Consider the following 26,200-nt stretch of genomic DNA (forward strand, 5'->3'; position numbering starts at 1 on the left):
GACAGCTCTTACGTCTTGGTAGTGTGCACATGGGAACACTGCAGGTGGGTAAAACCAGGGCTGCTTGGCCCGTAAAATCCTCACTCCCATCAGCGTCTCCATCTCAAACTGCCCTACTCAATTACTGAGAGGTATTTTTATGAAAAGTTTAAGTGAAGGCATAATGAATTTATGTATATGCTCCTCACTGTCCCGTTAGCTTAGAATTCAAAAAATTAAAAAATGCCAGTGCAGTGACCCCCATTTCTGACTGCATGTCAAACTAAAACACACACACACACACACACACACACACACACACACACACACACACACACTTCCCCAGGAGTACATCTCCCTCAAAGACCAATACAAAATCCCGAGAAGGGTCTTGCCTCCGGGCTCATATCCCCGCAGACACCTCTGATCCAAGAGCACCCGGCAGGGACGGACAAGGGGGAGGTTCGCGCAGGAAGTCGGAGCCCCAGAGGCACCCCAAGCTGGAGTGGATGTCAGTAGAGGGAGGAGAATACAGACAGTGGAGTCAGGAGATCATCACATTTACAGGATAATAATTATACGTGCTTACGAGATCATTAGATGAAAATGAACATTTGTTGAATGCTTACTGTGTACAAGGGCTGCTGTAAGCACTTTGTACACGTGGGCTGCTTTGGTCCTTACAACATTTCTATGACGTAGGTGCCGTTACTATCCCCATTTCACATATGGGGAAACCGAGGCACGGAGAGGCCAAGTTGCCCAAGATCACTCAACTAGTGCAGGTGAAGGCAGTCTTGTCCCTACACGGCACTGCTGCTGGGGTCATGAGTCAGGTGTGAGGCTCAGCCTGGAGCCCGGGTCTGATGATGCCAGCTGCTCCCCAGCAGGGCTGAGCAGCTCACAACCTGGAGGTACTCCTGAGGCAAATGCCCAAACCGCAGAGGAGGCTGGGCATCCCTCCAGAGGGCAGGGCGGGGGCGGCTTTTGTTGAGATACCTGTCGGGTGTAGGCTGTTTCTCAGAACCCAGGACCAAAAAACGCCTCCAGAAAATCCGTGGGTGGGAAGGGAGGGTAGATGTGAGCTTCTAACTATTCTTCATGGTCAAAACAACTATTTGGTCCTCTTTTTAAAAAAATATATGTTTTATTGATTTCAGAGAGGAGGTAAGAGGGAGAGAGAGGTAGAAACATCAATGATGAGAGAGAATCATTCATCAGCAGCCTCCTGCCTGCCCCCTACTGGGGATTAAGCGCTAAACCTGGGCATGTGCCCTGACGGGAATTGAATGGTGACCTCCTGGTTCATAGGTCAATGGTCAACCACTGAGCCACACTTGCCAGCCTATTTTGTCCCCTGACCACCCCTCCCCCTGCCCCCCACCGCCATTGCTCCCAAACGTGCACAAAGTAAATCTGACTGGGAAGCCGGGGTGGCACACCCCACCTCTCTAGCACTTCGTTCTGAGAGGAGCTGTGATGCTGGGGGGGACCTCTGGCAGTGTCTGTGAGGCCATTCACATACCTTATCATAGTATGTTGTTACAATTGTTCTATTTTAGTATTAGTTATTGTTATTAATAACTTACTGTGCCTACTTAATAAGTTAAACTTTATCATAGATAGCATGTATAGGAAAAAACATAGTATGTATAGGGTTTGGTACTATCCTCGGTTTTAGGCATCCATTGGGCATCTCGGAACGTATCCCCCTTGGATAAGGGGGGACTACTCTATACATTTGTTGGATTAGGAGAAACTATGGAGGATCTTCTCAGGCAGGTTAGTGAGTGTTTTAGAATATGAAACTAAGTATTGTGAACCCCTGACTAGAAATATTAATTCATCAAATATCCACTGATCTGAGCACTCTTAGTAATCTTTGCATTAATAAATGAACTAAAGAGCCGATGAACGGATGACGAAAGAGCAATGCTTTCCACACTGTGAACAGTACAAACTGGTTCATTTGTTTGGGGTGAACTAGGTCCCTTGCATTGGCAGGCAAGCCGGGGTCATGGCACAGAAATAGCCACACCATCCAGGTGCCTGCATGCCAGGGTGACCCACAGCTCCTGCTGATTTCGACAGGACTCAGCTAGGGTGGGAGGTCCCCGAGCACCCCCTTTCTCCCCTCTGCCTCTCTCTGTTTGTCCCATGGTGCTTTGCTGTCCCACTGCATATTGGAGAGAGAGAATCATTGATTGGCTGCCTCCTGCACGCCCACAACCTGGGCATGTGCCCTGCCTAGGAATCGAACCGTGACCTCCTGGTTCATAGGTCGATGCTCAACCACTGAGCCATGCCAGCTGGGCTCCTTTATTTCTTTTTAAATTAGATTAATGTTTTAAAAAGAACTGAACATAGTAAAAAAAAAATTAGATTAAGTCTGTCAGATTCAAGGACCTGCTGGTCTTCCTTGCTTAATCCCACTGACATGTGGTTAAAACTGCACTTTTAGCCATGGGACTCTCAGTCCAATATAGGCACAGCCTGCGCAGGAACCTCAGGCACGGCAAGGCTGGCCCAGCCCTCAAACCCCTTTAGCTCTGGCAAGTGTCCCAGAGGTTTTATTTCTACCCCCAAGAGAGGGAGGCCATGAAGTGGCCGGAGTCAAGTAAATCTGCAGCTGGGGCGACGTGGGAACACTGGGCAGAGAATAGCGGCGCCCGCGGGCTCGGCATGTCTTCCAGCTGTTCGTGCCCAAAGACGCCGCTCCACACGCGCACCTGCCGCGCCCGGAAAGATCCGTGAGGTCAGGCTGGGCTTTGGGGCGAGTCCTCACAGGGAGCCGGCGCTCTCTCGGAGGACGTGTGTGCATGCTCAGTCTCACACTGCCCTTAGAGCCCAAGTGCCTCGACCACGGGACGAGAGTTTGCTGTGGGGGTCTGTGATAAAGCCCGTGCCTGGGTGAGATGGCAAAGAGACAAGAGGTGCTACTGCCAGAGCATGGACTGTATTGGTCATAGGTAAATTCTTCCTTCCGCAAACAGGATTAATAGGGAGACGGATCTTACAACGTGGCCAACACACTGTCGATTCAGGAGGTTTTAGACCAGGGATGGGGAACCTTTTCTTGCCCAGGGCCTGCTGGATATTTATAACATCATTTGTGGGCCATACAAAATTATCAACTTAAAAATTAGCCTGCTATATTTGGTCAAACATTTAATTAGCTCACCCCTAATGCCTTGGCAGGGCCAGACCAAATGATTTCACAGGCCTTATACAGCCTGTGGAGTGGACATTCCCCACCCCTGTTTTAGACCCAAAAAACCCTCAATACTCAAGCCCAAATTTAGGAAGCCTGGTCACTGTATCCCCGAGGGAGACCTCCTCTTAAAGTTATACATTTTTAAGTTTGTTTTTCAATTATAGTTTACATTCAATATTACTGTGTTAGTTTCAGGTGTGTGACATGATGGTTAGACAATCCCATACTTGACAAAGTGTTCCCCCGATCTTCCCAGTGCCCACCTGGCACCATCCTAGTTATTACAATGTTATTGACGAGCTTCCCTGTGCTGTGCTTCGCGTCCTGGGACCATTCTGTGACCACCGACCAGCACTTCTCTATCCCTCACCTTTCCCACCGAGTCCCCAAAGCCCCTCCCCTCTGGCCACCATCACCACGTTATAAATCTTCCAACTGAGACGAGATACCACGGAAGTCACCACTACGGAACTATTGTAAGGACCAGTCCAATGTCAAGCAGTAAGATGAAAAGAACAGAATCTGTGTGAGTCACCAGGCCTGTCTCAAGCAGCAGCCCTGCCCTTCCAGTGAGCGCTGCGGGTCGGTGTGGAGGGAGTCTGTATAATACACAGCTCGGCCTTCGCACCTAAATGACTGGTTCCACCAAGAAAGCCGGCCCCGGCCCGCCAGTACCGACCCCTAGGACGGAGCCTCGGAGGCCCCCTGTCTGTAAACTGGATGTGGTTTTACCCCCGAGGAGTGGTTTCTGTTGGGACAGCCACCAGGAGAGGGGCTAGCATGCCGTCTTGCAGCCCGGCTGGCCAGGCCAGAGCGCTCCTCAGTGCCCGGCGCCTGTCCCAGCAGCGCCCACCCTGCTGCCTGGTGCCCACGCCAGGCAGGCCTCTCCTCACCATCCGCCTGTGTGGGCAGGGAGGTGGGCCAACAGGTACCCCACACACACACTCACCTGCCTCCATCTTAGAGGGACACACAGCCACCCTGACTCAGGACACCCAGCGAATGTGACTGCTCAGAGCCCCACAGCCGATGAGAAGCAGAGCCAGGACGGGGGGCCCAGGTCCCCGCAAGGCCCGGGTGGAGGGAGCTGGAGGTAATGGATGAGAGCGTGGGCTCTGGAGCCAGAGTGTCCCCGAGTTATTTATGAAGGAAATGCAGCATCCCCAGGACTCAAAGGAAAAGGGACTACAGCAGCCGCACCTCCCTGCAGGGCCAAAACCACCGGCTTTGATGCGAGGGCACCTGGGTCTGAGTCCTTGCACGGTCAAGGCCTCGAACTGTACATCTGACCACAGGCCGTGACACTTGTCAGGGCTGAGCGCTTCCTGTGTGGAACAGAAGCCACTCCCCCCGTCACAGGTCTGAGGAGAGAGGAGGGGATGAGAAAGATGGCCAGCACGCGCTGGTGCTCAGCAAAGGGCTCTGGTGAGTCGTTGTGTCCGTGACCACCCGGCCCTCTGCTTGGTTCTCCACAGCGTTTGCCGTCATCAGCAGATGTTGTCAGAATAAACACTAGCGGACGTCTCCTGAAGTCGCCAAGCAGCAATGCGCCTCCGTGTGCACTACGGGGAGGCGATCAGAGCCCTCGGCTTCCAGCCACTGCTTTTGTTTTCTTCCTCACCTGAGGAGTGAGGCTATTTTCCCCACTGATTTTTAGATAGAGTGGAAGGGGAGAGAGAGAGAGAAACATTGGTTGCCTCCTGCTCTCCCCCCGAGTGGGGCTGGGGATTGAACCTGTAACCGAGGTACATGCCCTTGACCAGGAACCGAACCCAAGACCCTTCAGTCTATGGGCCAATGCTCTCACCACTGAGCAACCGGCCAGGGCCAGCCACTGTTTCACATTGAGGAAGTCTCTCCAGCAGCAGAGCCCTGTCTGCACCAGGTTTAAATTTTATTTCTCAGTTATTGTTTTATGAGGAGTATCAACCCAGGGAAGGTTTAGTCATGAAAGGGGTGATCTGTCCCTGGCGGCAGTGCCTACCTTGTGGGACTCTGAGGGAGGCTGGGGTTTGGGCGGCGGACTGCATTTTCACAGACTCTCGGGCACAGAACTCTGCTGAGCAAAACTGGGAAAGGGCATGGCCTAGCCCGACGTCAGTCAAATCCATTTTTTTTAAAATCCACTGGGACGAAATGTGTAGGAAAGAGCTTGAAAACACATTAATTCACGTTTAAAACATGGGAAATATGTAGGAAAGCGTTTGGAGGAAAAAATCCACTGGGATAAAAAGAAAAAAACCTGGCCTCCAGAAATAGCCCGCTCAGTCAGTCAGTGTGAGACCGTGCCTGTGTGCTGGAGACGGCTGGAGAGCTGGCCTCTCAGTGTGTGGGCCGGGGCCGGCATCGGGGCCACCTGGGACCTTGTCAGAAATGCAGCTTCGTGGGTCCCACCTGGGCCTGCGAGCCAGAAACTCTGGGGCGGGCTTCCCTCCAGGTTCCAGAACTGAAGCTTGGGGTCATGGGGTGACTTGAGGTGAATTTCTAGGGAACACACTAAGCACATGCACCCATGCTTCTCCTGCAAGAATTCCCTCTCATTTTTTAAATTAGAAAATGGAAATCAGGGAGTTGTGAGCTGCTCAGTCTCACAGCTGATGAGTCTGATGAGTAGCAGTCATGGGCCCAGGTCCCCGTGAGGCCCAGGTGCTGGGAGCTGATATAATGGGTGAGAGCGTGGGCTTTGCAACCAGGATGTCGGGGTTGGGATTCCAGCTATGTCACTTTAATGCTGTGTGGGCCTGGGCAAGTTGGTTAGCCTCTCTGTGCCTCCATTTCCTCATCTGCAAACTTCTACTTCATGCGGGTTTGGGGAAGGTTCCATAAGGTAGTTTATATTAGGTGTGGGAGCAGGATCCAGCAGGTAGTAAACACCCAATATCCTTGTTGTTGTTATGGTGTTTGGCATCGGCCAAGGTGAGAGCCCCAAATAGAACAATGGGTAGTCTCCCTCGCCCCCAAGGCTTTTTCAGGGGCCACCAATCCAGCCCCAGAGGCCCCAGCATTCACCTGAGACTCAGGATGTAGCTGTGCCATCCCCTCCCCTGCCTCCTGCGGGCACATCACGTGCCAGCCCCCAGCTATACATAGATCAGGCCTCATTTGAGGGCGGTGGAAAGTGACAGGAGATTACCGGGAGGTAAGCATCAGCTCTCCGGTTTCAGGGCAGGGCACACAGTTGTTGAATCGCTTGACTTGTCGCCAGATGGTATCAGGGACAGTGGGTGAGAACAGCCACTGGGCTCTTAGCTTCCAGGGACCAAGCAGGATGGGAGCCAGGGTATTTTTAATGAGTGGCTTTAGGGACATTCACTTTGAGCAAAGATCTGTGGCATTTCCCCCAGGCTCCTCCATCCTCAGATTTTTTTTTCCAGACTCTTGAGCCTGGCGCCTGGCATATTGCAGGTGCTGTCCTCTGAGGCCCATCGCCCAGTCACACAGCCCAGAGAGTGTGTCCCCTGGTGCTTCTGTATTACCTTCCCCCTCCTTTCATGGGCAAACTTCTTGAACAAATGATCCACACCTGTTCTAGCATGTCCTTGCCACCCACTCAACTCCCTCTGGCTTCTGTCCCCGCTCCTCTCTAAAAGGTCATTGGTGGCTTACCCGTCCTGAAAGGAGAGACTTCACGGGGTCCCCCTGCCCCCAGGACTCCCTGCAGCATTCGATCCGACCACCCACTCCTTCTCAATGCTCTCTCTTCCCGTGACTTTGGAGTCATGACACAGTGTTCCTTGCCCTCCTCCTGCTTCTCTTAGACTCCACTCTGCCTCCTCCTGCTCTTGCCTCCTATGAGGTGGCCAGTCCCTGAAGATGCCACCCACCTCTCACCTCTGGAGCTCCACTCGGAGCCTCTCCCCTGAGCTCCAGGTTGGCACCTCCAGCTCCTGGCTGGACTTCCATCGCCATGAACTCACTGCATCTGAATCCAGGCGGAGCTCCTTGCCCTGGCTCTGGCATGCCCTCCTGACGTCACTGCTTTGTCCTCCACTCTGTTCCCTGGCCGGAGACCCTGGAATCATCTTGTCTCCTCCTCTCCTTTGGTTTCCCTCCCTTCTCTCTCCAAAACCATGCATGGCAGTTACCAGGTCCGCCTGACTCTCCATTTGTAACCTCACCCCACAAGTTACACCTTCTCCATCCACTGCCACTGCCTCCATCTGAGACCAGTCACCTCCCACTTAACTATGGCATCAGCCTCCCAACTGATCGCCTTTCCTTTCCACTCTCCTTTCCATCTGTCGGGTCTATGACCTCAGATCACCCTCCTCAAACCCAGATTAGCCACACTGCTCTTCTATTCAAACAGCTCCCAAGTCAGAACGACCAGTCCTAATATTCAGAGTCCCTCACACTTTCTCATGTGCCTGGAACACACTACTCCCTTCAGTGTCCCCAAAGAAGCCCTCTGCTTAAGGAAGTCAGCCTGATGCCTCTGTGATGATTGGCATCGAACTAGACTTCATCTTCAAGGGAATAAGTGACCAAGAAGAGTAAATCCCAGTGCTTAAGAACACAGGGCTTGGAATCAGAGACCTGGATTTCTGACTTGGTCGCAAGGGCTGGGATGGCCATAAAAAATGGACAATAACAATATCTATCGTGAGGCTGTTGTGGAGATTCTATGAGATAAAGCATGTAACGTGCTGGCCCGGTTCTTGGCATGCAGTAAGTGCTTAATCAGTGTTGGATTTTCTTCTTAATACCATGACAGCTGGATGGGGTTCTGGACCTAGGACCGATTCAAAAATACCAAAGCCTGATGTAGTGAAATGAAAAGAGAACAGTAACTGCTGCTGAGGACCTACTATGACCATGGTCTGTGCTAAACAAAAGTGAGTGAGACATATTTTAGCATCAAGGATCTTGTGATTTCATTAGGGAGGAAGCTAATAAAAAATTAGGTAGGTGCTAAAGGACCAGAAAATAAAGGCTAGAGAGAGAGAGAAATATGTATATATATATATATATATATATAGAGAGAGAGAGAGAGAGAGAGAGAACACTACGAATGTCTACTTTATTATTGACTTTACATATTATTTAATAGAACTTTTTCCATAAAATTATTTTGTACTTAGAATCAGCAATGGCTGCCCAGTTGGTTGGAGTGTCATCATGTACACCAAAAGGTTGCAGTGGTTCTCAACCTTCCTAATGCTGCGACCCTTTCATACAGTTCCTCATGTTGTGGTGACCCCCAACCATAAGATTATTTTCGTTGCTACTTCATAACTGTAATTTTGCTACTGTTATGAATCATAATGTAAATATCTGATATGCTATATGTGTTTTCCGACGGTCGCGACCCACAGGTTGAGGACCACTGGGTTACAGGTTCAATTCTCAGTCAGGGCACATACCTAAGTTGAGGGTTCAATCCCTGGTCAGAGTGTGTACAGGAAGCAAATGATCAATGTTTCTCTCTCACATTAATGTTTCTCTCCCTCTACCTCCCTCTTCCTCTCTCTAAAAGTCAATGAAAACATATCAGCTGAGGATTTAAAAAACAAAAAACAAAACAAAAAAGAATCAGCAATGGCCAAAGTAAATCCTAATGCTTCCGGAAAGAATGGATGTGTGCCAACGTCCAGGGGCTACATGTACCAACCAGTAAGAGACAACCCTGTTCTGTAGGGTGGGCAATAGGTCTCTAGGGTGGACAATAGGTGAAACCGTCTGAGAAGTTACCAATCAATCAAACAAAAAAAACCAGCAGAGGAAAGACTAAGTCAGCAGGATTCCAGTTTTCTGGAATTTAGTAAACAGTGACTCTCTCCTTTCTCCTCCTATTTGTAACTCCATCCCTGCAATTGGCTCAAATGTCCTTGAATTTGTGAAGTATTTGGGCTAGCCCATCATTTCATACACAGTTTGATGTCTCTAAGGAACTACATGAGACACAAAAGAGGCACAAAATGGGTCCTTCTCTTAGGGAGGAAGATGCACAGTACAGAAGAGACGTACACAACTCTCATGACTGTGAAATAAGCATCGGCGCCTTGTCTCTGCGATGAGCTACTGGAATTCACAGAAAGGAGGCTGGGGTGAAATATGACCCTGGAGCTGAGCTTTGCAGCCAAGGGTGGCCAAGACTGGCAGCAACGTGAGCGAGCACTGGGACTGGGCTGTAGCCGAGGGCAGAAAGGAACATCTGAGCTGGAGATCAGGGCCAGAGCAAAGGCGGAGGTGCCATCCAGCCAAGTGGGAGATGCAGACAATGTCCGGCTTGCTCCCCCAGTCAGCCGGGGTTCCTGGTCTTGGGGGGAAGGGATCGGGTCAGGAGTCAGGTCAGAAGGCCTTTCACCACAGCCATTCTCCAGCCCCCGCCCCCGCCCCCCCACACCCTCAGTCTCACTGCTCTCTCTTGGGTTGCAGCCAGTCAGCCTTGGGTCACCCTTGGCTTAGGCTCATGAGAGGGGCTCGCTAGGGCTGACGGAAGTGATGACAGAGCTCAAGTGGGCAGGCTTCGGGCCTCATCACAGCGGGAGGCGAGAGTGACGGGGCACTGCGGGGACTGTGCGTCAGTGTGCCAAGGAGGAGGTGAGCAGGTCTCGGCTAGTGTGGTCTTGGCCCATCGGTGAGAGCCGCTTCTGTCTGTGCTTCCACACCTAGGACGGTGAGGGGCCCTGCTCAGTTAAACAGGAAGCCAGGGGAGCAGAACTGAGTTTGTCTGAGACAGCACCTTCCCCGTCCACTTGTCTGTCTTCCAAAGTCACATCTAATCAACGTGGGGACTAGGAGACCGTGACTGACATGCCTGGGAGAGCACACATCTGCATCCACCTAAAACCAACAAAGCGTGGTGGTGTGTGCCTAGGAGACATCAGAGTTAAATTCTGTGCTGAATTTTCAGAGTTAACTTCTTATATTCTCGATCACATTCGTATTTCTCCTCTATGCCTAAGGTAGGGGGCCCACAGGGCTAAGTGTGGGAAACTTTATGCCATACCACTTGTGGGTGGGTACCCATCTTCCTGAGGGGACAAGCGTAGAGTCCTTTTGCCCCCGTTGGTCACAGTAATAATGGGGAGTATGAAGGAAAGCCCCCTGAACATCTCAAAATATTTTCCTGTGACATAGTCTCTGTCTTTCTGCCTTGGGCTCACGTATTCTCCTTGTCTTTCCCTTCAGCTTGTGGCCCAAGTCCTGGAACATAAAGATATAGGCTTTGTGATGGTCGATGCCAAGAAAGAAGCCAAGCTTGCCAAGAAACTGGGTAAGTGTGATTTTTGTTAGGTACATCAGGAAGAAACAAAGCGTCTTGCAAAAAAAAAAAAAAAAAGTATAGTTTCATTTATTCTTGCATGATAACTGGGCTTTATATGTATGTATGTTCATTGCTATGATCTTGCATACCCTAGTCTTGGTTGCAGAAGAGTTTCAGAAAAGTAAATACCAGCTTAACTTGAATGGTTTTACATTGATCATCTAATGAAGAAGGCTTCTTCCTGGAGAAATTGACACTAAATATTTAAGCCTTTATTTTTAGATCCTAGAGTTAAAAGGCCTGCTTCTCTATCTCACTACCATGGTGGTCTCTCCTTCCATCATCTATTATTTCCTTACCTCTCGGCTAAAACAGCCAACACACAAAATCAGTGGTAGTGACTCTGATGTCCCAGTGGTTTCTAAATTAAAGGCTAAACCCCAGCTGGGCATTATCACCAAGGATGAGAGGGAGGACTTAGATGAGGTATGCGTGACTACCGAGCTCAGGCTGTAATCTCTGGGTCAATATGTCCTGCCTAAGTGCAAGCGAACTTTAAGATCCTTACAGTGCTAATCCCAAGGAGAAAGAACACAAACAACTTCCCTGGTTTTCAAACATCCCACACGTGAACTGCCCACTTAGCTTTTTTCCACATGATTGGTGAACAGTGGCCATGGCAGGAGGTTATAAAACAGGACCTTTGAAGAAAGGTTAACTGGATGTGGAATAGTAAGCATGGGGGTGGGGGTTAGTGGTGGTTCTATCAATACCTCTAGGTAGCCCTGGCCAGTTTGGCTCGGTGGTTAGAACATCACCCTGTGGACCGAAGGGTCGAGGGTTCGATTCCCGGTCAAGGGCATCTAACTTAGTTGCTCAATCCCATTGTTTTAAAGAGAAGTTGGATTTCTAGTAAATTTAGTTTGAGGAAAAAACTAGTGTTCCAGTGATCTAGAAATTTAGGGAAGAAAAGCTGGGAAAGCATTCATATGGCCCAGTGAACATGCTCCCAGTCAGGATGTGATGGGCCTGGAAAGTCTCAATGGGCCTTTCCCCAAGCTCAGCCTGGGGGAATTACCGGAGCAGGTTCCTTCTCGACTACCTGATCCTCGGTTTCCAGGACAGTGGTGTTTTGTGAACCTTCTTCTTCATCTCCATCCTCACCTCCACTTGCCCGAGTTGGGTCGCCATAGGGCTGTTCCTGAACCAGCACAACAGCCTCCTAACTGATTTCACTCGGAGCAAAATCCAACAGCAGGACACTGGCTGCTATTCCTGCGGTACCCTTGTGATCAGCCACTGCCAGGTTCAAGGGTGCGTGACGCATTGCTCCTTTAGGTTACGAAATGGTGCTCCAGGCTGTGCCCAGGGATCTTCAGACGTGCCCTGGGCCACAGTAGGAGCGGCCAGTCTCCTTTTCCCTAAGGTTCGCGGAAGAGTTCATTTGGAGAAAGCATTCTCCAGCAACAGAGAGTTTGAAAACAAGGAATCTAAGGAATTAAGGATGCCGGCAGCTGGACTAAACGTTAGCCTTCCCGGGGAAAATGCAGTCTTGCAGCAAGTATTTGTTCAGGTCACGGCATTGTGCCAAGAGCGACGGAGGGTGGGAAGACGGTGCAGACCCTGCCTGGCAGCATTCTCAGCTAACTGGGAAGAGAGAATGTGCAGAACTCAGCTCCTCTAGACAAGCAAGCTGTTCGCTCTGGCCACAAACATTTATGGGGTGCCCAGTGTTTCCAGGCTCCGAGTGACACCCTAAGATACAAAGATAACAATGGTCCTACCTTCAGAGAGCTTACTGCTACCGTGAGTACATACATGTACATGGAGCCCAGAGAAGACCAGTCATGGCAGGGGACACCAGAGTGGCCTTCCTGGGGAAAATGGGTCCTAAGCTGAGACCCGAAGTAGCTGACCAAGATGGCGGAGGGTGAGGGTCACCCCAGACTCGAAGAATAGGAGAACATACATGTAGAGAATCATGCTCTGTGACCTTTCCTATATAAACCCTTTTATATCAGCTTGTGGGCAAGAAGCAAAGGGAGTTAAAGGGAGTAAGAGAGCAGTTCTCAAAGGAGCACTGGTCTACCCAAGGGAGAATGTGAAGGGTGGGGTTGGCATGATGTTGTGGAAGGACCTGAATGGCAGGCTAAGGAGTCAGGTGGGCAGAGGGCATTACAACTTTGTGATAAGGAGAAGGGGGTCACAGGAGTTTTGGAAAATTGAAGCAGTGACGGGGTGGAGAATAGATTTTTCTTTTTAAGTTAAAATCCAGTTGGGATTGTTGGTTCTTGACTATTTTATTTAAGTTTGATTTAAATTTCCAAGAGCAATGGAGGGTAGGAAACGACGCAGACCCGGCCCTGGCAGCATTCTCAATGGACAGGGAAGAGAGGATGTGCAGAATTCAGCTCCTCTAGAAAAGCAAGCTGTTTGTGGGGTGCCCAGAAATCTGATCTAAATTTCCACTAGGAGCAGCTCAGAGGTGTGGTTTCAAGGGAACCATCCTAGGAGTAAGGCGGGCTCCACTCATCCTGACCCGGCCAACAGGATGGCTTTTCCTGCATCAGGATGATCTTGTCATGGGAACTCTTCCTTTCTTCCAGGTTTCCATGAAGAAGGAAGCCTGTACATTCTTAAGGGCGATCGCACAATTGAGTTTGATGGCGAGTTTGCAGCTGATGTCCTGGTGGAGTTTCTCTTGGACGTGAGCATTTATGCACAGTGCCCTGCATGGAGTTGCTTGAGTTCCATATAGGGGGGAAGTAAAACTTTAAAATAAGAGCACAGAAGCGGGGTAACTGGACTTGATCTAAGACAGATTTCCCAGGCTTCACAAAAAGTCAAGGACAGCGTACATCCCAGTGCTATTTACTTATTTCAGGGAGCGGGCCCTTAGGTCACCTGAGAAACTGTTTCCTTGTGATCAGAGGGTCACCGCTCAGAACTGTGTAGTAGTAACATGTTATTTCTCTTAGCTGTCATATACCGACACCCCCTGGAATCCCCCTGGCTTGTTCCACGGCTTCTGAACAGGAGTTGGGAATTGTGAGGAAGTGGTGGCTAGTCACCTGAAGACCAGTAGGGAGAGGAGGAATGATCAGCCGAGTTACCCTCAGAGCAGAATAAAAAGGGGCAGGACTAAATGAGCCCCAATATCATCCTTCTCAGCCATGGAGGTCCACTACCCTCAGATCCATATGCGAATCCATATGCTCAAACACCATACAAATATTCTATCCACAGACAAACCCACACTCTCAGTAGCAGCTGTAAAGTCCAGTTCAAGCTACTTTTGAATACAGATTCCTGTACAGAAAATGCACATCCACATTGACGATTCTTATCTACCAGCTCGTCCACAGTGGTCTCTCACTTCTCTCCACAGCCTCAAAAACCCAGAGAGGAGTCTAAGTGAGTTAGGTCACCTCCTATGAAAAAGTGCCCATAGGTTCTCGTTGGCCCGTCATTGACCCATAACTGCAAACCCTCAAAAAGTTGAGGGCAGCAGCTGAACGGCTCAGCCAACATGGCACTGCCCCGCCCTACCAGCGAGGCCAAGGCTTTTAGAAGCTCGCAACAGACGCCAGACTCTAGCTACCGTAAACAACAGGCTACGTGGTCACCCACACAAATAGAAATCCAGAGTGAGGGCAGATTTTAGAGTCGATCAAAACAAGGCTCTCGCACCATTTTTCTCTGTGAATCATGGATAATGCTGTTTTCTCTGGGTTGGCTTTGTCCCTAAGCTGACTGTTCCCAAGTTGATTCTAAGATAAGCCAGCAGCAGGAGCGGATACATCACATTTCCTCATTAATATTCAATAAGAGGGAGGGGAAAATAGGGCTTCCTATCGTTGCCTTTAAGAGAAAGCAGAACTTTCCTAAAGGTTTCAGCAAATCTTCCGTGGAGAGTCACTGACCAGATCTGGGTCTCATGCCATTTCTGAAGCAATAAATGACAAGAGAGAGAGAACTGCCCACACCAACCAGCCTACCCCCCTGGGTCAAGGTCAAGTCCTCAAAAGGTGCCGTTGCTGTACTCATTGGGGGAGGGTGGGATGGATGCTGAGGCACCAAGCGAAGTCCCACAACTTCCCTCCAAAGCCCTCTGCATATGTGCCCGATTCCGGGGGAAGGAGCCGATTTTGTGCATTTGTGTGGCATTTCAGCTAATTGAAGATCCAGTGGAGGTCATCGGCAGCAAACTGGAAGTCCAAGCCTTTGAACGCATCGAGGACCACATCAAACTCATTGGTTTTTTCAAGAGCGAAGACTCAGAATGTGAGTTGTCTGTCAACTCCAGCCTGTTGGTCTAAAGCAGGGGTCCTCAAACTTTTTAAACAGGGGGCCAGTTCACTGTCCCTCAGACCGTTGGAGGGCCGGACTATAGTTTAAAAAAAAAAACTATGAACAAATCCCTATGCACACTGCACATATCTTATTTTGAAGTAAAAAAACAAAACGGGAACAAAGACAATATTTGTATTTGCATGTGGCCCGCGGGCCGTAGTTTGAGGACCCCTGGTCTAAAGGCTTCATTCCCAGCAAGGTATGTCATGTTATCCATAAAGACGATGGGCATGTCCCATGCGGGTAGGAGGGAGAATCTTCCTTGCGCCCTGAGCAAAGGGACACCTGTATTGATTGTACAAAGCCGGCAGGGGAGCTGAAGGAAGGCTGAGGCTGGACCATGTTCTCTGGCCTTGAAGGGGGTGAATGTTTTACAGAAGAGAGAAAGCCCTTCCTCCACTTTTCCACCGGCTCACTCACCAGTTGGATTCTCCCTTAAAAGGGGGCAAATAGTGTGCTGTCTTCCTGACACGGCAGCTTCCATGGTCACCAGTTGGAGAGCTTCTCAGTCACTTGGACAGCATTAGAGGAAAGTTGGGGTAGGGCTGGGCTTAGCAGCTGCAGCACAATGTGGAAAATTGCTGGCCAACCCAGCTGACCACCAAGGCAGCCTGCAGTCGCACACCACACCCTTGGGTGTATTCCCTTTGAAAGTTTTGTGGCTGGGGTTTGGGTGGGCACAGTTACATATCACAGCATCAGCACAACCCTACAGGGGTTGAAGTCAGGAGGAATCAGGAAGGGGAGGAACCAGCAAGGCTAACAACCTGAGTACCTTTTCTTAAAGTGCTTTGGCAGCATGAGCCCAGAGTGAAGCCTTTTTCTGGTGTCTCAGCCTTGGAGAGAGGGAGTGGGCTTAGCTATGAAAGAGGACCTGGTAGCATTAGTCCAGGAGAGAAGTGCAAATAAGGGATGCTTCTGGCTATTTCTGGAAACTCCAAAATATTTTGAAATTATTTGTGAAGCTGTGTCTCTACCCCATCTGCCAACTGGCATCCTTAGTCATCTCAACCACCCACCAGTTTTCTCTCCCCCTGGCCTAGCTGAACTGTCTCCTCATTTGCTACGTAAACGTCTCTATTCACCCTCCTTAACAGTGTGTTAGGGGAAGGTGGCTAAGTGGGGAGTTTTGCCCTGGTTCTTTGGGTGACTTCATTTCAATGTTCACATTTCTATATAGATACTGACTACTCTGGGGAGATCAGAGTAGAAGACTAGACCTGGTTTCCTGAAGACAACTACTGTTTGCAAGAGGTTACGGGTTCGACCCTAACTTGAAGCCCCAGCCTGGGATTTGCCTTGCCCCACCCTTTTCCATCTTAGGGATACAGACTGGCTCCCCAAGAGAAGAGGGGAGTTCTCTTGTCAAAGGTCTATGCCAGTGATGGCGAACCTATGACACGCATGTCAGAGGTGACACGCGAACTCATTTTTTTGGTTGATTTTTCTTTGTTAAATGGCATTTAAATATATAAAATAAATATCAAAAATATAAGTCTCTGTTTTACTATGGTTGCAAATATCAAAAAATTTCTATATGTGACACGGCACCAGAGTTAAGTTAGGGTTTTTCAAAATGCTGACACGCAGAGCTCAAAAGGTTCACCATCACTGGTCTATGCCATGCTTTCCATCAGGAAAGGAGTTCAGGAAGGTGGAGAGAGGTTCATCAGCGACAAGGAGGACAGGGAAGCAGGGAACAGAGAATTCTTAAGGAGCCCACTGCTGCTTTAAATAGACATGTGACTTAGCTATGGCTTTAACCATTTCCCTTTCTATACTCTCCCACCTCCCTCTATTCATTCTCCAAATCTCTCACCCATCTTCTTCCCCTCCACTCAATCCTCCACCCCAACTATCGGCCTATATGACATATTTTGGGACAACCCAATCACTTTTATGAGGATGAGTTTGTGTGAATGTGGATCGGTAGGTAGAGGTTTGTTGTATACTTTCTACCCCTCTCTCATCTGTGCCTATTGTGCGTACCTCTGTTCTAGCAACTACCACACCACACTGATTCTTCAAGGGTCCATGACCCACCCTGGGCTGTGAGCCTTTGACTGTTGTCCATGTCTTCCTCATTTTGGTGTCCCCTGAGCCAGCATTATTCTTGAAATGTTTTCCATTGAAAGTTAGAAAATTCTTCATGCTCTTAAAATTCTAGCAAAAGCTTGTGCCTCTGATGATGAAGGGGTATGAATTCCAGGAAATGGAAAAAGTTAATCTTGTTGGATCATTGGCTCTCAGGATTATGGAATTTTTGTAGAAATACTACTACTATTACCATTATCATCACCCTCACATCTAAGGCTTGAACCAGGATGCCTTTACCTAGTAATTGTCTGGGTGTGGTAAGACACAACATGACCATACCCGTGCGGCCTCATGCCTTTCTTCCCCAGTTTGTACTCAAGTTTGGGACCAGAGTCAAGCATGGTCTTGATCAGTTTTAAGTGATCCTTTCAAGGAATCAGAATGAAAAAAGGAAAAATTAAAAAGAGGGAAAGAATTTACCAAAAAGAGTCCTCCTGCTAAGAGTTTAAAATACTTCTGTGCTGTCTTTTTGATTGAGGTGCATTTCTCCGCACACTGTGTTCCCTCACACACAGGCTGCAACTCTCTAGGGGGCACATGAATAAGTAGCAGTGACTGCGAGCGAAAGAGCTTTTCCTTTGGGTTTGGGGTTTGACCACCCCTTTTCTTTCCCTTGTTCTCTCTGGGTTTTCTCCTTTCCATCTCCCAGCTTTGTAAAACATACGACAGTGTGGCAAAGAGTTCTTTTGGGTGATTGAATGCCAATCAGTTCCAACTCCTTGGGGAAGCTGTGGGTTTAAATGGTACTACATAATTATCTATCTAAATAATATGTACTCAATAATTATCCAATTAGGACTAATTGGCTTCCCACTTTCTCCATTATTTAAACAAAGAAATGTCTGCAGTGTGCATCTTGCAAATGTCTCTCCTGTCTACTTTTCCCTCTTAGATTACAAGGCTTTTGAAGAGGCAGCTGAGCACTTCCAGCCTTACATCAAGTTTTTCGCGACCTTCGACAAAGGGGTAAGGACCGATGACACCTCAATTTGAAGGCTTTCGTAGGCACGAAGTATTGACAATTGAACTTGCCACCCCTTTTTCTTTTCTTTTGAAACGTTAAGCACCCTCCCCTCATGAGCACTTTCTTCAGAATTAGAAATGTAGCAGCACATCGCTACTGCATGAGATATGAATACAAAGGTGTTTTACTCAGATGATGTCAGAGTATTTCTGAAAACATCCCAATGAAAAGTGATGAACCAACCACTCATATCACTGTCAGCACTAAGAATGGAGAGAGTGTGAGCCTGGACTGTGCGGGACACTAATCATTGCTTCCTTTTTTTAGAGCATCCTCTCTCTCTCCCTGGGGCTGCATGCCTTCCCTCTTCTGGGTGGGAGGGGCATTGACCTTGGAAGCCCCAGTGCTTCTGATAGTTACCCACATCTTCAGGAGATGCCACGGATCTACCTGTCTATAATTCAAATGCTTGTTGTTTCGTGGGTGTGGAAAGTGCCTCTAGCAGCCTAAGAGCAGCAGAGATAGAGGGACCTCAAACCAATGGGTACTTTATTTGGGGTCTACTCTGCTTGGAGTGCTCTACCCTGGCTCCGGGTACCACTAAAATGGCTACTAATCCAGTGCTCTCTGCATGTTGGGCTCAAGTGGATATATTGCACTAGTACAATCTCTAGTCCTCTACACAACTTCCAGATGAGAAAACATTTAGAAAGGTTAAGTAATATCCAAGGTCTCCAGTGAATTAGTGGCAGTGCTAAGATCCCAATTTAGGACAATCTGTGTTCAAAGTCCATGCCCTTTCCTCTGTCCCACATCATTAACTAGAAGGCTCTGTTCCTACCCTTGAGATTCAAGCTGCACACTCACACATCCACACCCACATAACCCACACAAATCACACAACCCACATTCAAAACATACTTAAAACATACCCAACACACATGTAACACACATACACAGACAACATATGCACTACATAACACATAAACCTAACACACCTACACACACACACACGCATGTATCACACTCCCAGTGCACACCCACTAAGAACATTCTAAGTATTCTATGAAAAATGAGGAAGTCTGTAGATGCTGAAGCAGGGGAAAAGTATGATAAAAAGAGATTGCACTCAATTCATACATATATTGACCCACTTCTATGACTATGGCCCAAGTTTACAAGCCTATAATCCAGAAGAGAGGTCCATAGTCTACATCATCTGAACTTGAAGAAAATGTACCCTAATTGGTTGGATTACAGTGGAGAGAGATATTGAGCAAGGACAGCAAAAAGAATAATAATTATCATTCATTAAGTGCTTTTCATGTACCAGGCTTTGTGCTAAGAGCTTATATAGGTTTTCTCATTTCACCTTCTCAACACCCGGTAAGAGAGGGATTAGTCTTCTCAGTCTTCAGAGGATGAAACTGAGGTACCGAGGGATTAAGAGATTTGCTCATGTCACATAATGAGTAGTGAAGCTGGATGTAACCTCAGGTCAGCCTGACTTCAGCGTCAGTGCTCCGTACTACTCTACTCTAGAGAAAGACATGGCACATGTACACACGCATCTATACATGTAAGCCTTCAGTGAACGTTAGCTAGCTGTGACGGCTGTCTGTTGTTGTTGTTGTTCTTAAGTATATTTTTATTGATTTCAGAGAGGAAGGAAGAGGAAGAGAGAGATAGAAACATCAATGATGAGAGAGAATCATTGATCAGCTGCCTCCTGCATGCCCCACACTGGGGATCGAACCCACAACCTGGGCATGTGCCCTGACTGGGAATCCAACCATGACCTCCTGGCTCATAGGTTGATGCTCAATCACTGAGCTACGCCAGCTGGGCAGGACTGTTGATAATAAAGACAGGAAGGTAGAGGTGGGGAGAGGATATTAGTGGAGAAGGGGGGGTACAGAGAAGCTTTAACTGAGTCCATCACTGGCATCCAGTTAGGATTGGTCAGCAGTGACTATGACTCCATAGTAAGAATCCATCCGAGGGAAGAGAGTCAGGCAGACAAGCCTGGCCAAGCAACAGAGCCTCAGTCCTTGGAAGGGAGTTTCAAGGTAGAGTTCAGGGTGGGGTTGGTTTGCAGATGTGCCTCCTAGCCCAGCCGCATGGCTTCATGTCTGAGGCCCATGAAGAAGGTGAGGTCAGGCTATAATTAAAAACTCAGAAGGCTCTTCACTAAAAGCTCTAGAAGACACTGAGTCATTAAGTGCCACTGCTCACGTAGCCTGGCGGGATTTCATAACATTCAGAAAGAGAAAGCTAAATGCTCCCTACCTCTGTGGGGAACCAGAGGGAAGAGCTGTCACGGAGAGGACTCAATGCCATTTGGGACTTAAGAGCTTGTACCCAGCAATTAGGGGTGTGGGTGACAGTGCCCACTGGTGATGGTGGGGTCCAGCAGCCATGGTTGCACCCATCATGTCACTCAGGATAGCACACAATTTAAACTTATGAATTATTGCTGGAGTTTTCCTTTTAATGTTTTCGGATCATGGTTGACTGCAGGTAACTGAAACTGAGGATAAGGTGGGACTGCTATCTATGAGCTGGAGAAATGTAAAGAGGGGTGAGATGTCAGGGCTGCTGATATAGACTTGGGAGTTAGTAGTTTCCAAACACTGTCCATATTGTAATCCCTCAGGAAGCTTTTAAAACTATGGGTTTCTGGGCACCAGCCCTGGAAAACTGAATTTTTTAAAAGTATTTTAACAGGACCCAGGAATATGCATTTTTAAAAAGCTCCCAGTACATTTTATCTGGTACATCATTTTGGGACCAGAAATAATCTATGGCTCCTGATCCTCAATCAACCCCACAAGGGGGCAAGAGAGGGTCAGAGGGCTAAGGATGGTGTCCACTCTACTGCACCTTATAGCCTAAAATATGTAGTTCTAACTATCCCCCTGTGACCTCCCAGCGACCTGTTCCTTTCTTGGACAGTGAGAAGCAGAATCATTTTTTGAACCACATGGGGACCAAAAGAAGCAGTGGTTATCTAAACAAAGTTGATGGAGAAGACAGACATTGAAAAGGCCTAAATTCATTAAACTGGTTTCATTTGCAGCAATGAATGGCTTGCTAATGTGTAGAAAAACATCTGTATCAAAATCCATACACTTGCCAATGTCAAAAAAATGGCCATTCTGCTTTGTAGTTTTCTTATCTTTGGCAAAATCTATTCCAACTAGTTTTTTAAAGGCATAAAAGAACAGCCAGTTGGCCTGGAGGTCAAATCCCCCTAGTATTAACTACAACAATCAAGGCTTAACTACAACAAGACTGTGCACAAAGACCACTAGGGGTGCACCAAGAAAGCATAAAAAATGTGGAGACAAAGAAACAGGACAAAACTGTCAATGGAGGACATTGAGTTCAGAACCACACTTTTAAGGGCTCTCAAGAACTGTCTAGAAGCCGACGATAAAGTTACTGAGATCCTCAAGAAATCTAATGAGACCCTCGATGTTATGATAAAGAACCAACTAAAAATTAAGCATACATGGACTGAAATAACGAATATTATACAGACTCCCAACAGCAGACCAGAGGAGCGCAAGAATCAAGGCAAAGATTTGAAATGCGAAGAAGCAAAAAACACCCAACCAGAAAAGCAAAATGAAAAAAGAATCCGAAAGTACGAAGATAGTGTAAGGAGCCTCTGGGACAGCTTCAAGCGTACCAACATCAGAATTATAGGGGTGCCAGAAGATGAGAGAGAGCAAGATATTGAAAACCTATTTGAAGAAATAATGACAGAAAACTTCCCCCACCTGGTGAAAGAAATAGACTTACAAGTCCAGGAAGCGCAGAGAACCCCAAACAAAAGGAATCCAAAGAGGACCACACCAAGACACATCATAGTTAAAATGCCAAGAGCAAAAGACAAAGAGAGAATCTTAAAAGCAGCAAGAGAAAGAAACTCAGTTACCTACAAGGGAATACCCATATGACTGTCAGCTGATTTCTCAACAGAAACTTTGCAGGCCAGAAGGGAGTGGCAAGGAATATTCAAAGTGATGAATGCCAAGAACCTACAACCAAGATTACTTTATCCAGCAAAGCTATCATTCAGAATTGAAGGTCAGATAAAGAGCTTCACAGATAAGGAAAAGCTAAAGGAGTTCATCACCACCAAACCAGTATTATATGAAATGCTGAAAGGTATCCTTTAAGAAGAGGAAGAAGAAAAAGGTAAAGATACTAATTATGAACAACAAATATGCATCTATCAACAAGTGAATCTAAGAATCAAGTGAATAAATAATCTGATGAACAGAAAAAAAAAAAAAGGCATAAAAGAACTCACTATATGGACCTCCTAAGCATTCAGGAGTAAAATCCATTCTCGTATCGTTTTTCCTGCCCATGAACCAGGCCTGGTCCCAGAACAGTGCCTCGGAGACAGTCAGCCCCATTAAATATTTACTGAATCAATGAATGAATCAATGCCTCAGTCAGTCAAATCTCCTTAAGTCCTTACCACCCAAAATACAAATAAAAGAATTAAAAAAAAAGGGATTCTCTGAGATACAAGGCGAGGGCCCTCCATGGTGCATGCTGGTGGGGATATAGCAAACAGGAGAAAATTATGCTCAGCGATCCCCAGAATTAAACTCAAGAACATCACAATCCAACCTCACACCCATGGTCTCCACACTGCAGACCTGGACACTGGCAACCAAGAACCAGAGAACCTCTCCCCCGACACACACACACACACACACACACACACACACATGCACACTCACACACGTGGGTGCACCAGAGCTTCCGATGAGCGCCTTCCTGCCTTTGGGAAGCCCGTATTCCAGCCGCCTGAGATGGGGTGAATTGATGAGAGCATGTCCAAGGGCAACAGGGAACATCTGACTAAACACATGCAGCAGCAGTGGATTATCTATGGGGCCAGACAGCTTTCTTCACAGGGTCAAGGAGAAGGTGATTTTCTAGGGAGGGCTGGTGTACTGGCCAATGGGGCTTGAATTCTGGCTCTATCCCCTCGGGTAGATAATCCTGACAAATTGCATACTCAGACTGCACCTCGGGCTCATCGTTTGTAAAATAAGTATAATACCGGCTTTTACCTGATACAATCAAAGGGGGGATTCATAAAGGAATCAGCCAAAAACGCGTTGCAACAGTGCCTGGCACATGGCAAGCACTCTATGTGGTTACTATTATTACTTTTTTCTTCCTGGTTCTTAAAATAAGTAGTAAGTGAACTCCGAGAACCACAACTGAATGCCATTTTCAAGCCCAGCTCTGTGAAGAATGGTGTGCAAACGCAGACACTGGGTGTAGAGTTGCTACTTGCCCTGCCCCCTTGTTCCTTGCCCATCATCCATCCATCCATAGCACCCTTTGCCCCGTGGAAGAGGAAAAGAGTAAGAAGAAAAAAACAACAACCCATACCTCCATGTCCCTTAAAACAAAATGAACATGACCGCAAAATCTCCTTTGACTGACTGGCTCTTAACATGGCCTGTTTCCTTTAGCTCTGAGTCGAACGCCAGTTTCTTTGTTAAGTACTGTAAGAAATGTCCTTCGGACTATCGTGACCTGGAATTAACAGCAGTCGAGGACAAAAACCATAGGCAGACCCATGTTTCCTCAGAATGGACCTCCTTGTGTAAGAGCTTATGTGATACCAGTTCCCCTCCTCCCACTTGGTCCTGGCGGCCCCGGGCCACTGGGCTGTGGGTTATCGGGCCAGGCGGCAGCTCTCGGCAATTCCTGTTTAGTTCAAGGGAACCACTGTTCATCTCTGTGCTCTCTTGGCCCACAGCTCTGACCTGGAAAAGAATGGCATTTGGTTTTCTCCAAGCATGGCACATTCCAGGCTTCTCGAGTCATTTCACAAAAAGAGGCCTGAGTCCAGCAGGTCTGCAGGGAACACAGCAGCCATTCTGCCCTGACAAGGCGGTGGGGCCCCTTAATCAGAGAGGCAATGCCTTCCAGGCTACGTCTCGCTCCGAGTGCCCTCTCTGGTACAGGGGAGAACAACCCCAGCTAACTTGCTGGGTACTAGGGTACCATCCAGTTTTAGCACCCCGAGTCTAAATCCAGGGAACCCCTCCACTCTGGACAAGCCAGGGTGGCTGTTCACCTTCTGATTGGTAACCAAGGGGACAGTTCCCAGAGCCTGAGAAACCATCACACAAGCCCTGTACCGAGAGACAACTAACTGTAGGGCCATGCTTCAGTCTGAGTAACAGTAGGTTTATGCCCTGATGGAGGATGAATGGGCAGGCCTCTGATTTTGAGTATATGCTTTAAATGGTTCCCATCAATTGCCTGTTCTATCCAAGTTGATTCGATTCAATCCATACATGCAAGGACACTGAGCATCTCTGCTGACCTCTGCGTCCTCCTCCAGCCTGGCAAACACAGTAGAGTGATGGTGACTGTAGAATTAGATTTCCCACTTTTCATTCCACCTGCTTCCTGCCCCTGCTTGGACCTCATTGGCCAGAGAGGTTTTCTCCTCCCTATCTGTCCTTCTTGGATCGGTCCAGCCAGGCCTTAGGTGAGGGGTTCCTATCACTACAACATCTGCGTTAAAACTGTACATACCCTCTAAAGTCTTTGCCAGAGAATATGCACACCTTATAGATGGACCATCACTGCCTCTCTAGACTAGCGTTCAAGGAAGCTCTTGTCATATTTCTAATTGCCACAGGTTGCGAAGAAATTGTCCTTGAAGATGAATGAGGTTGACTTCTACGAGCCATTTATGGACGAGCCCATCGCCATCCCTGACAAACCTTACACAGAAGAAGAGCTCGTGGAGTTTATAAAGGAGCACCAGAGGTACCCCAGGTGGCATGCAGGGGGTGAGGGGCCTGGGGCCTGCGAAATGGAGAGGAGCCTCTCGGTCCTGACATCTCGCACCCCTAAGAGCAACTACCTGGAGTCAGCCCCCCCAAAGAATGAACTCAGTAGAATGGCTTTGTTGGTCATCCATCAGGGGCAGGGATGTTGCTACAGTTTCTGGATATGGGTCTGTCTACACTTGTAAACAGGTTTAGACCAGCTCCCCTCAGTCAGCAAATCCCCTCAAAGTCAGAGTCAGATATAAATAAAAAATGTCAATAACAGCAAGAGTGATTTAGGGACAGCCTCCTATATGCCAATACCATGGTAGGTGCTATGAGAGCTATTTTATCTAGTACAGGGGTGCGCAGGGTGGGCAAAAGTAGGTTTACAGTTGTGAGCATGAGAAAGTTTATTCTTGTATTATTATTTATTAGTTACTGTATTGTTTATTTGTATTACAACTGTAAACCTATGTTTGCCAAACCCTGTATTCAACATAAGGGGGTAATTATTATTATCTCAATTTACAGATCAAGGAATTGGGCTCCGCGTAGTTAAATAACTTAGCCAAGATGAACATTCTGTATGCAGAACTGCTGGGAGAGGAATATTTGACACCACTTAGAGTAGCTCAAGCGTGGACCGGCGACCCTTTCCTGTAAAAGGCCGGGGGGTAAATAGTTTAGTCCGCAGCCAGATGGTCTCTGTTGCAACACTCAGCTCTGCTGTTTGTGTGGGAAAGCAGCCGCAGCCAATATCTAAACAACGGGGTGTGGCTGTGTCCCAAAACGTTTATTTATAAAAGAGGAGGCACCGGCTGGATTTGGCTCTCCAGCTGCAATTTGCTGAGCCCTGCTCCTGAGGGAAGGGCACTACTGAACATGGAACATGGTGGTGGGCTCACCATCAACCCCCCTCCCCGCCCACACACACTGGACATGTGCTCACGCATGCTCATTGGACCTGGAGCACTACGATTCCATCAACCAGCCAGTCCTGGTCCCTACAGGGAGGCGGTACTCGGAGAAGCAAATAGCCACATTCTAGCACTATTAGCCAACATGCAGAAAGAAATGAAACCATGAGTAGATATAGATCCCACCTGCTCTTCCAAACATCCTGAAGGGGTTTTGGATGGATGACCCTGAAGATAAGACAAAATCAAGACTTCCCCTCTTCCCTCCCAGGTGGCCTCATTCGGGGCCTTCTCTGGGCTCTCAGTGGTGGCGCCTGTCTGGGAGGAGGGAGATGACTTCTTGCCCTGGGAATGACTACCCTGCGCCCTCTGGCATTGTTTGTAATAGACTTTTAATCCCTGGGCCAAATGGGTCTGTGAAAAGGCTGAGAGCATTAGGCCCAGCTCTCTGTGCGACAGGGCAGGGTACGGGGTAGCTGTGGTGTCCCGAGAATACCTACTCAAGGAAGCTCATCTTCTTTATTTCCAGACCCACCCTCCGCCGCCTGCGCCCAGAAGATATGTTTGAAACATGGGTAAGATAGTGGCAAACTCCTTCTGCCTTGTAGAGACAGGTGTATTCCCAAAGAGGAATAC

At 48.1% G+C, this 26,200-nt stretch overlaps 1 protein-coding gene and 1 long non-coding RNA gene across 2 annotated transcripts in view; one reads left to right on the forward strand and one right to left on the reverse strand.

Moving 5' to 3' along the window:
* The window catches only part of LOC132220347 (uncharacterized), a 90,395-nt gene that overhangs the window by 62,160 nt on the left and 2,035 nt on the right, over positions 1-26,200 (reverse strand). The window lies entirely within an intron of this gene.
* CASQ2 (calsequestrin 2) overlaps positions 1-26,200 on the forward strand; it is a 46,094-nt gene that overhangs the window by 2,233 nt on the left and 17,661 nt on the right. The window contains exons 2-7 of the mRNA XM_059673333.1: positions 10,328-10,412; positions 13,010-13,110; positions 14,576-14,687; positions 17,746-17,819; positions 24,512-24,642; positions 26,094-26,139. Of these exons, the coding sequence (XP_059529316.1) occupies positions 10,328-10,412; positions 13,010-13,110; positions 14,576-14,687; positions 17,746-17,819; positions 24,512-24,642; positions 26,094-26,139 (549 nt within the window). The remainder of the gene's footprint in view (positions 1-10,327; positions 10,413-13,009; positions 13,111-14,575; positions 14,688-17,745; positions 17,820-24,511; positions 24,643-26,093; positions 26,140-26,200) is intronic.

The sequence above is a fragment of the Myotis daubentonii genome, chromosome 18, assembly GCF_963259705.1.
Source record: "Myotis daubentonii chromosome 18, mMyoDau2.1, whole genome shotgun sequence".
Classification (NCBI taxonomy): Eukaryota; Metazoa; Chordata; class Mammalia; order Chiroptera; family Vespertilionidae; genus Myotis; species Myotis daubentonii.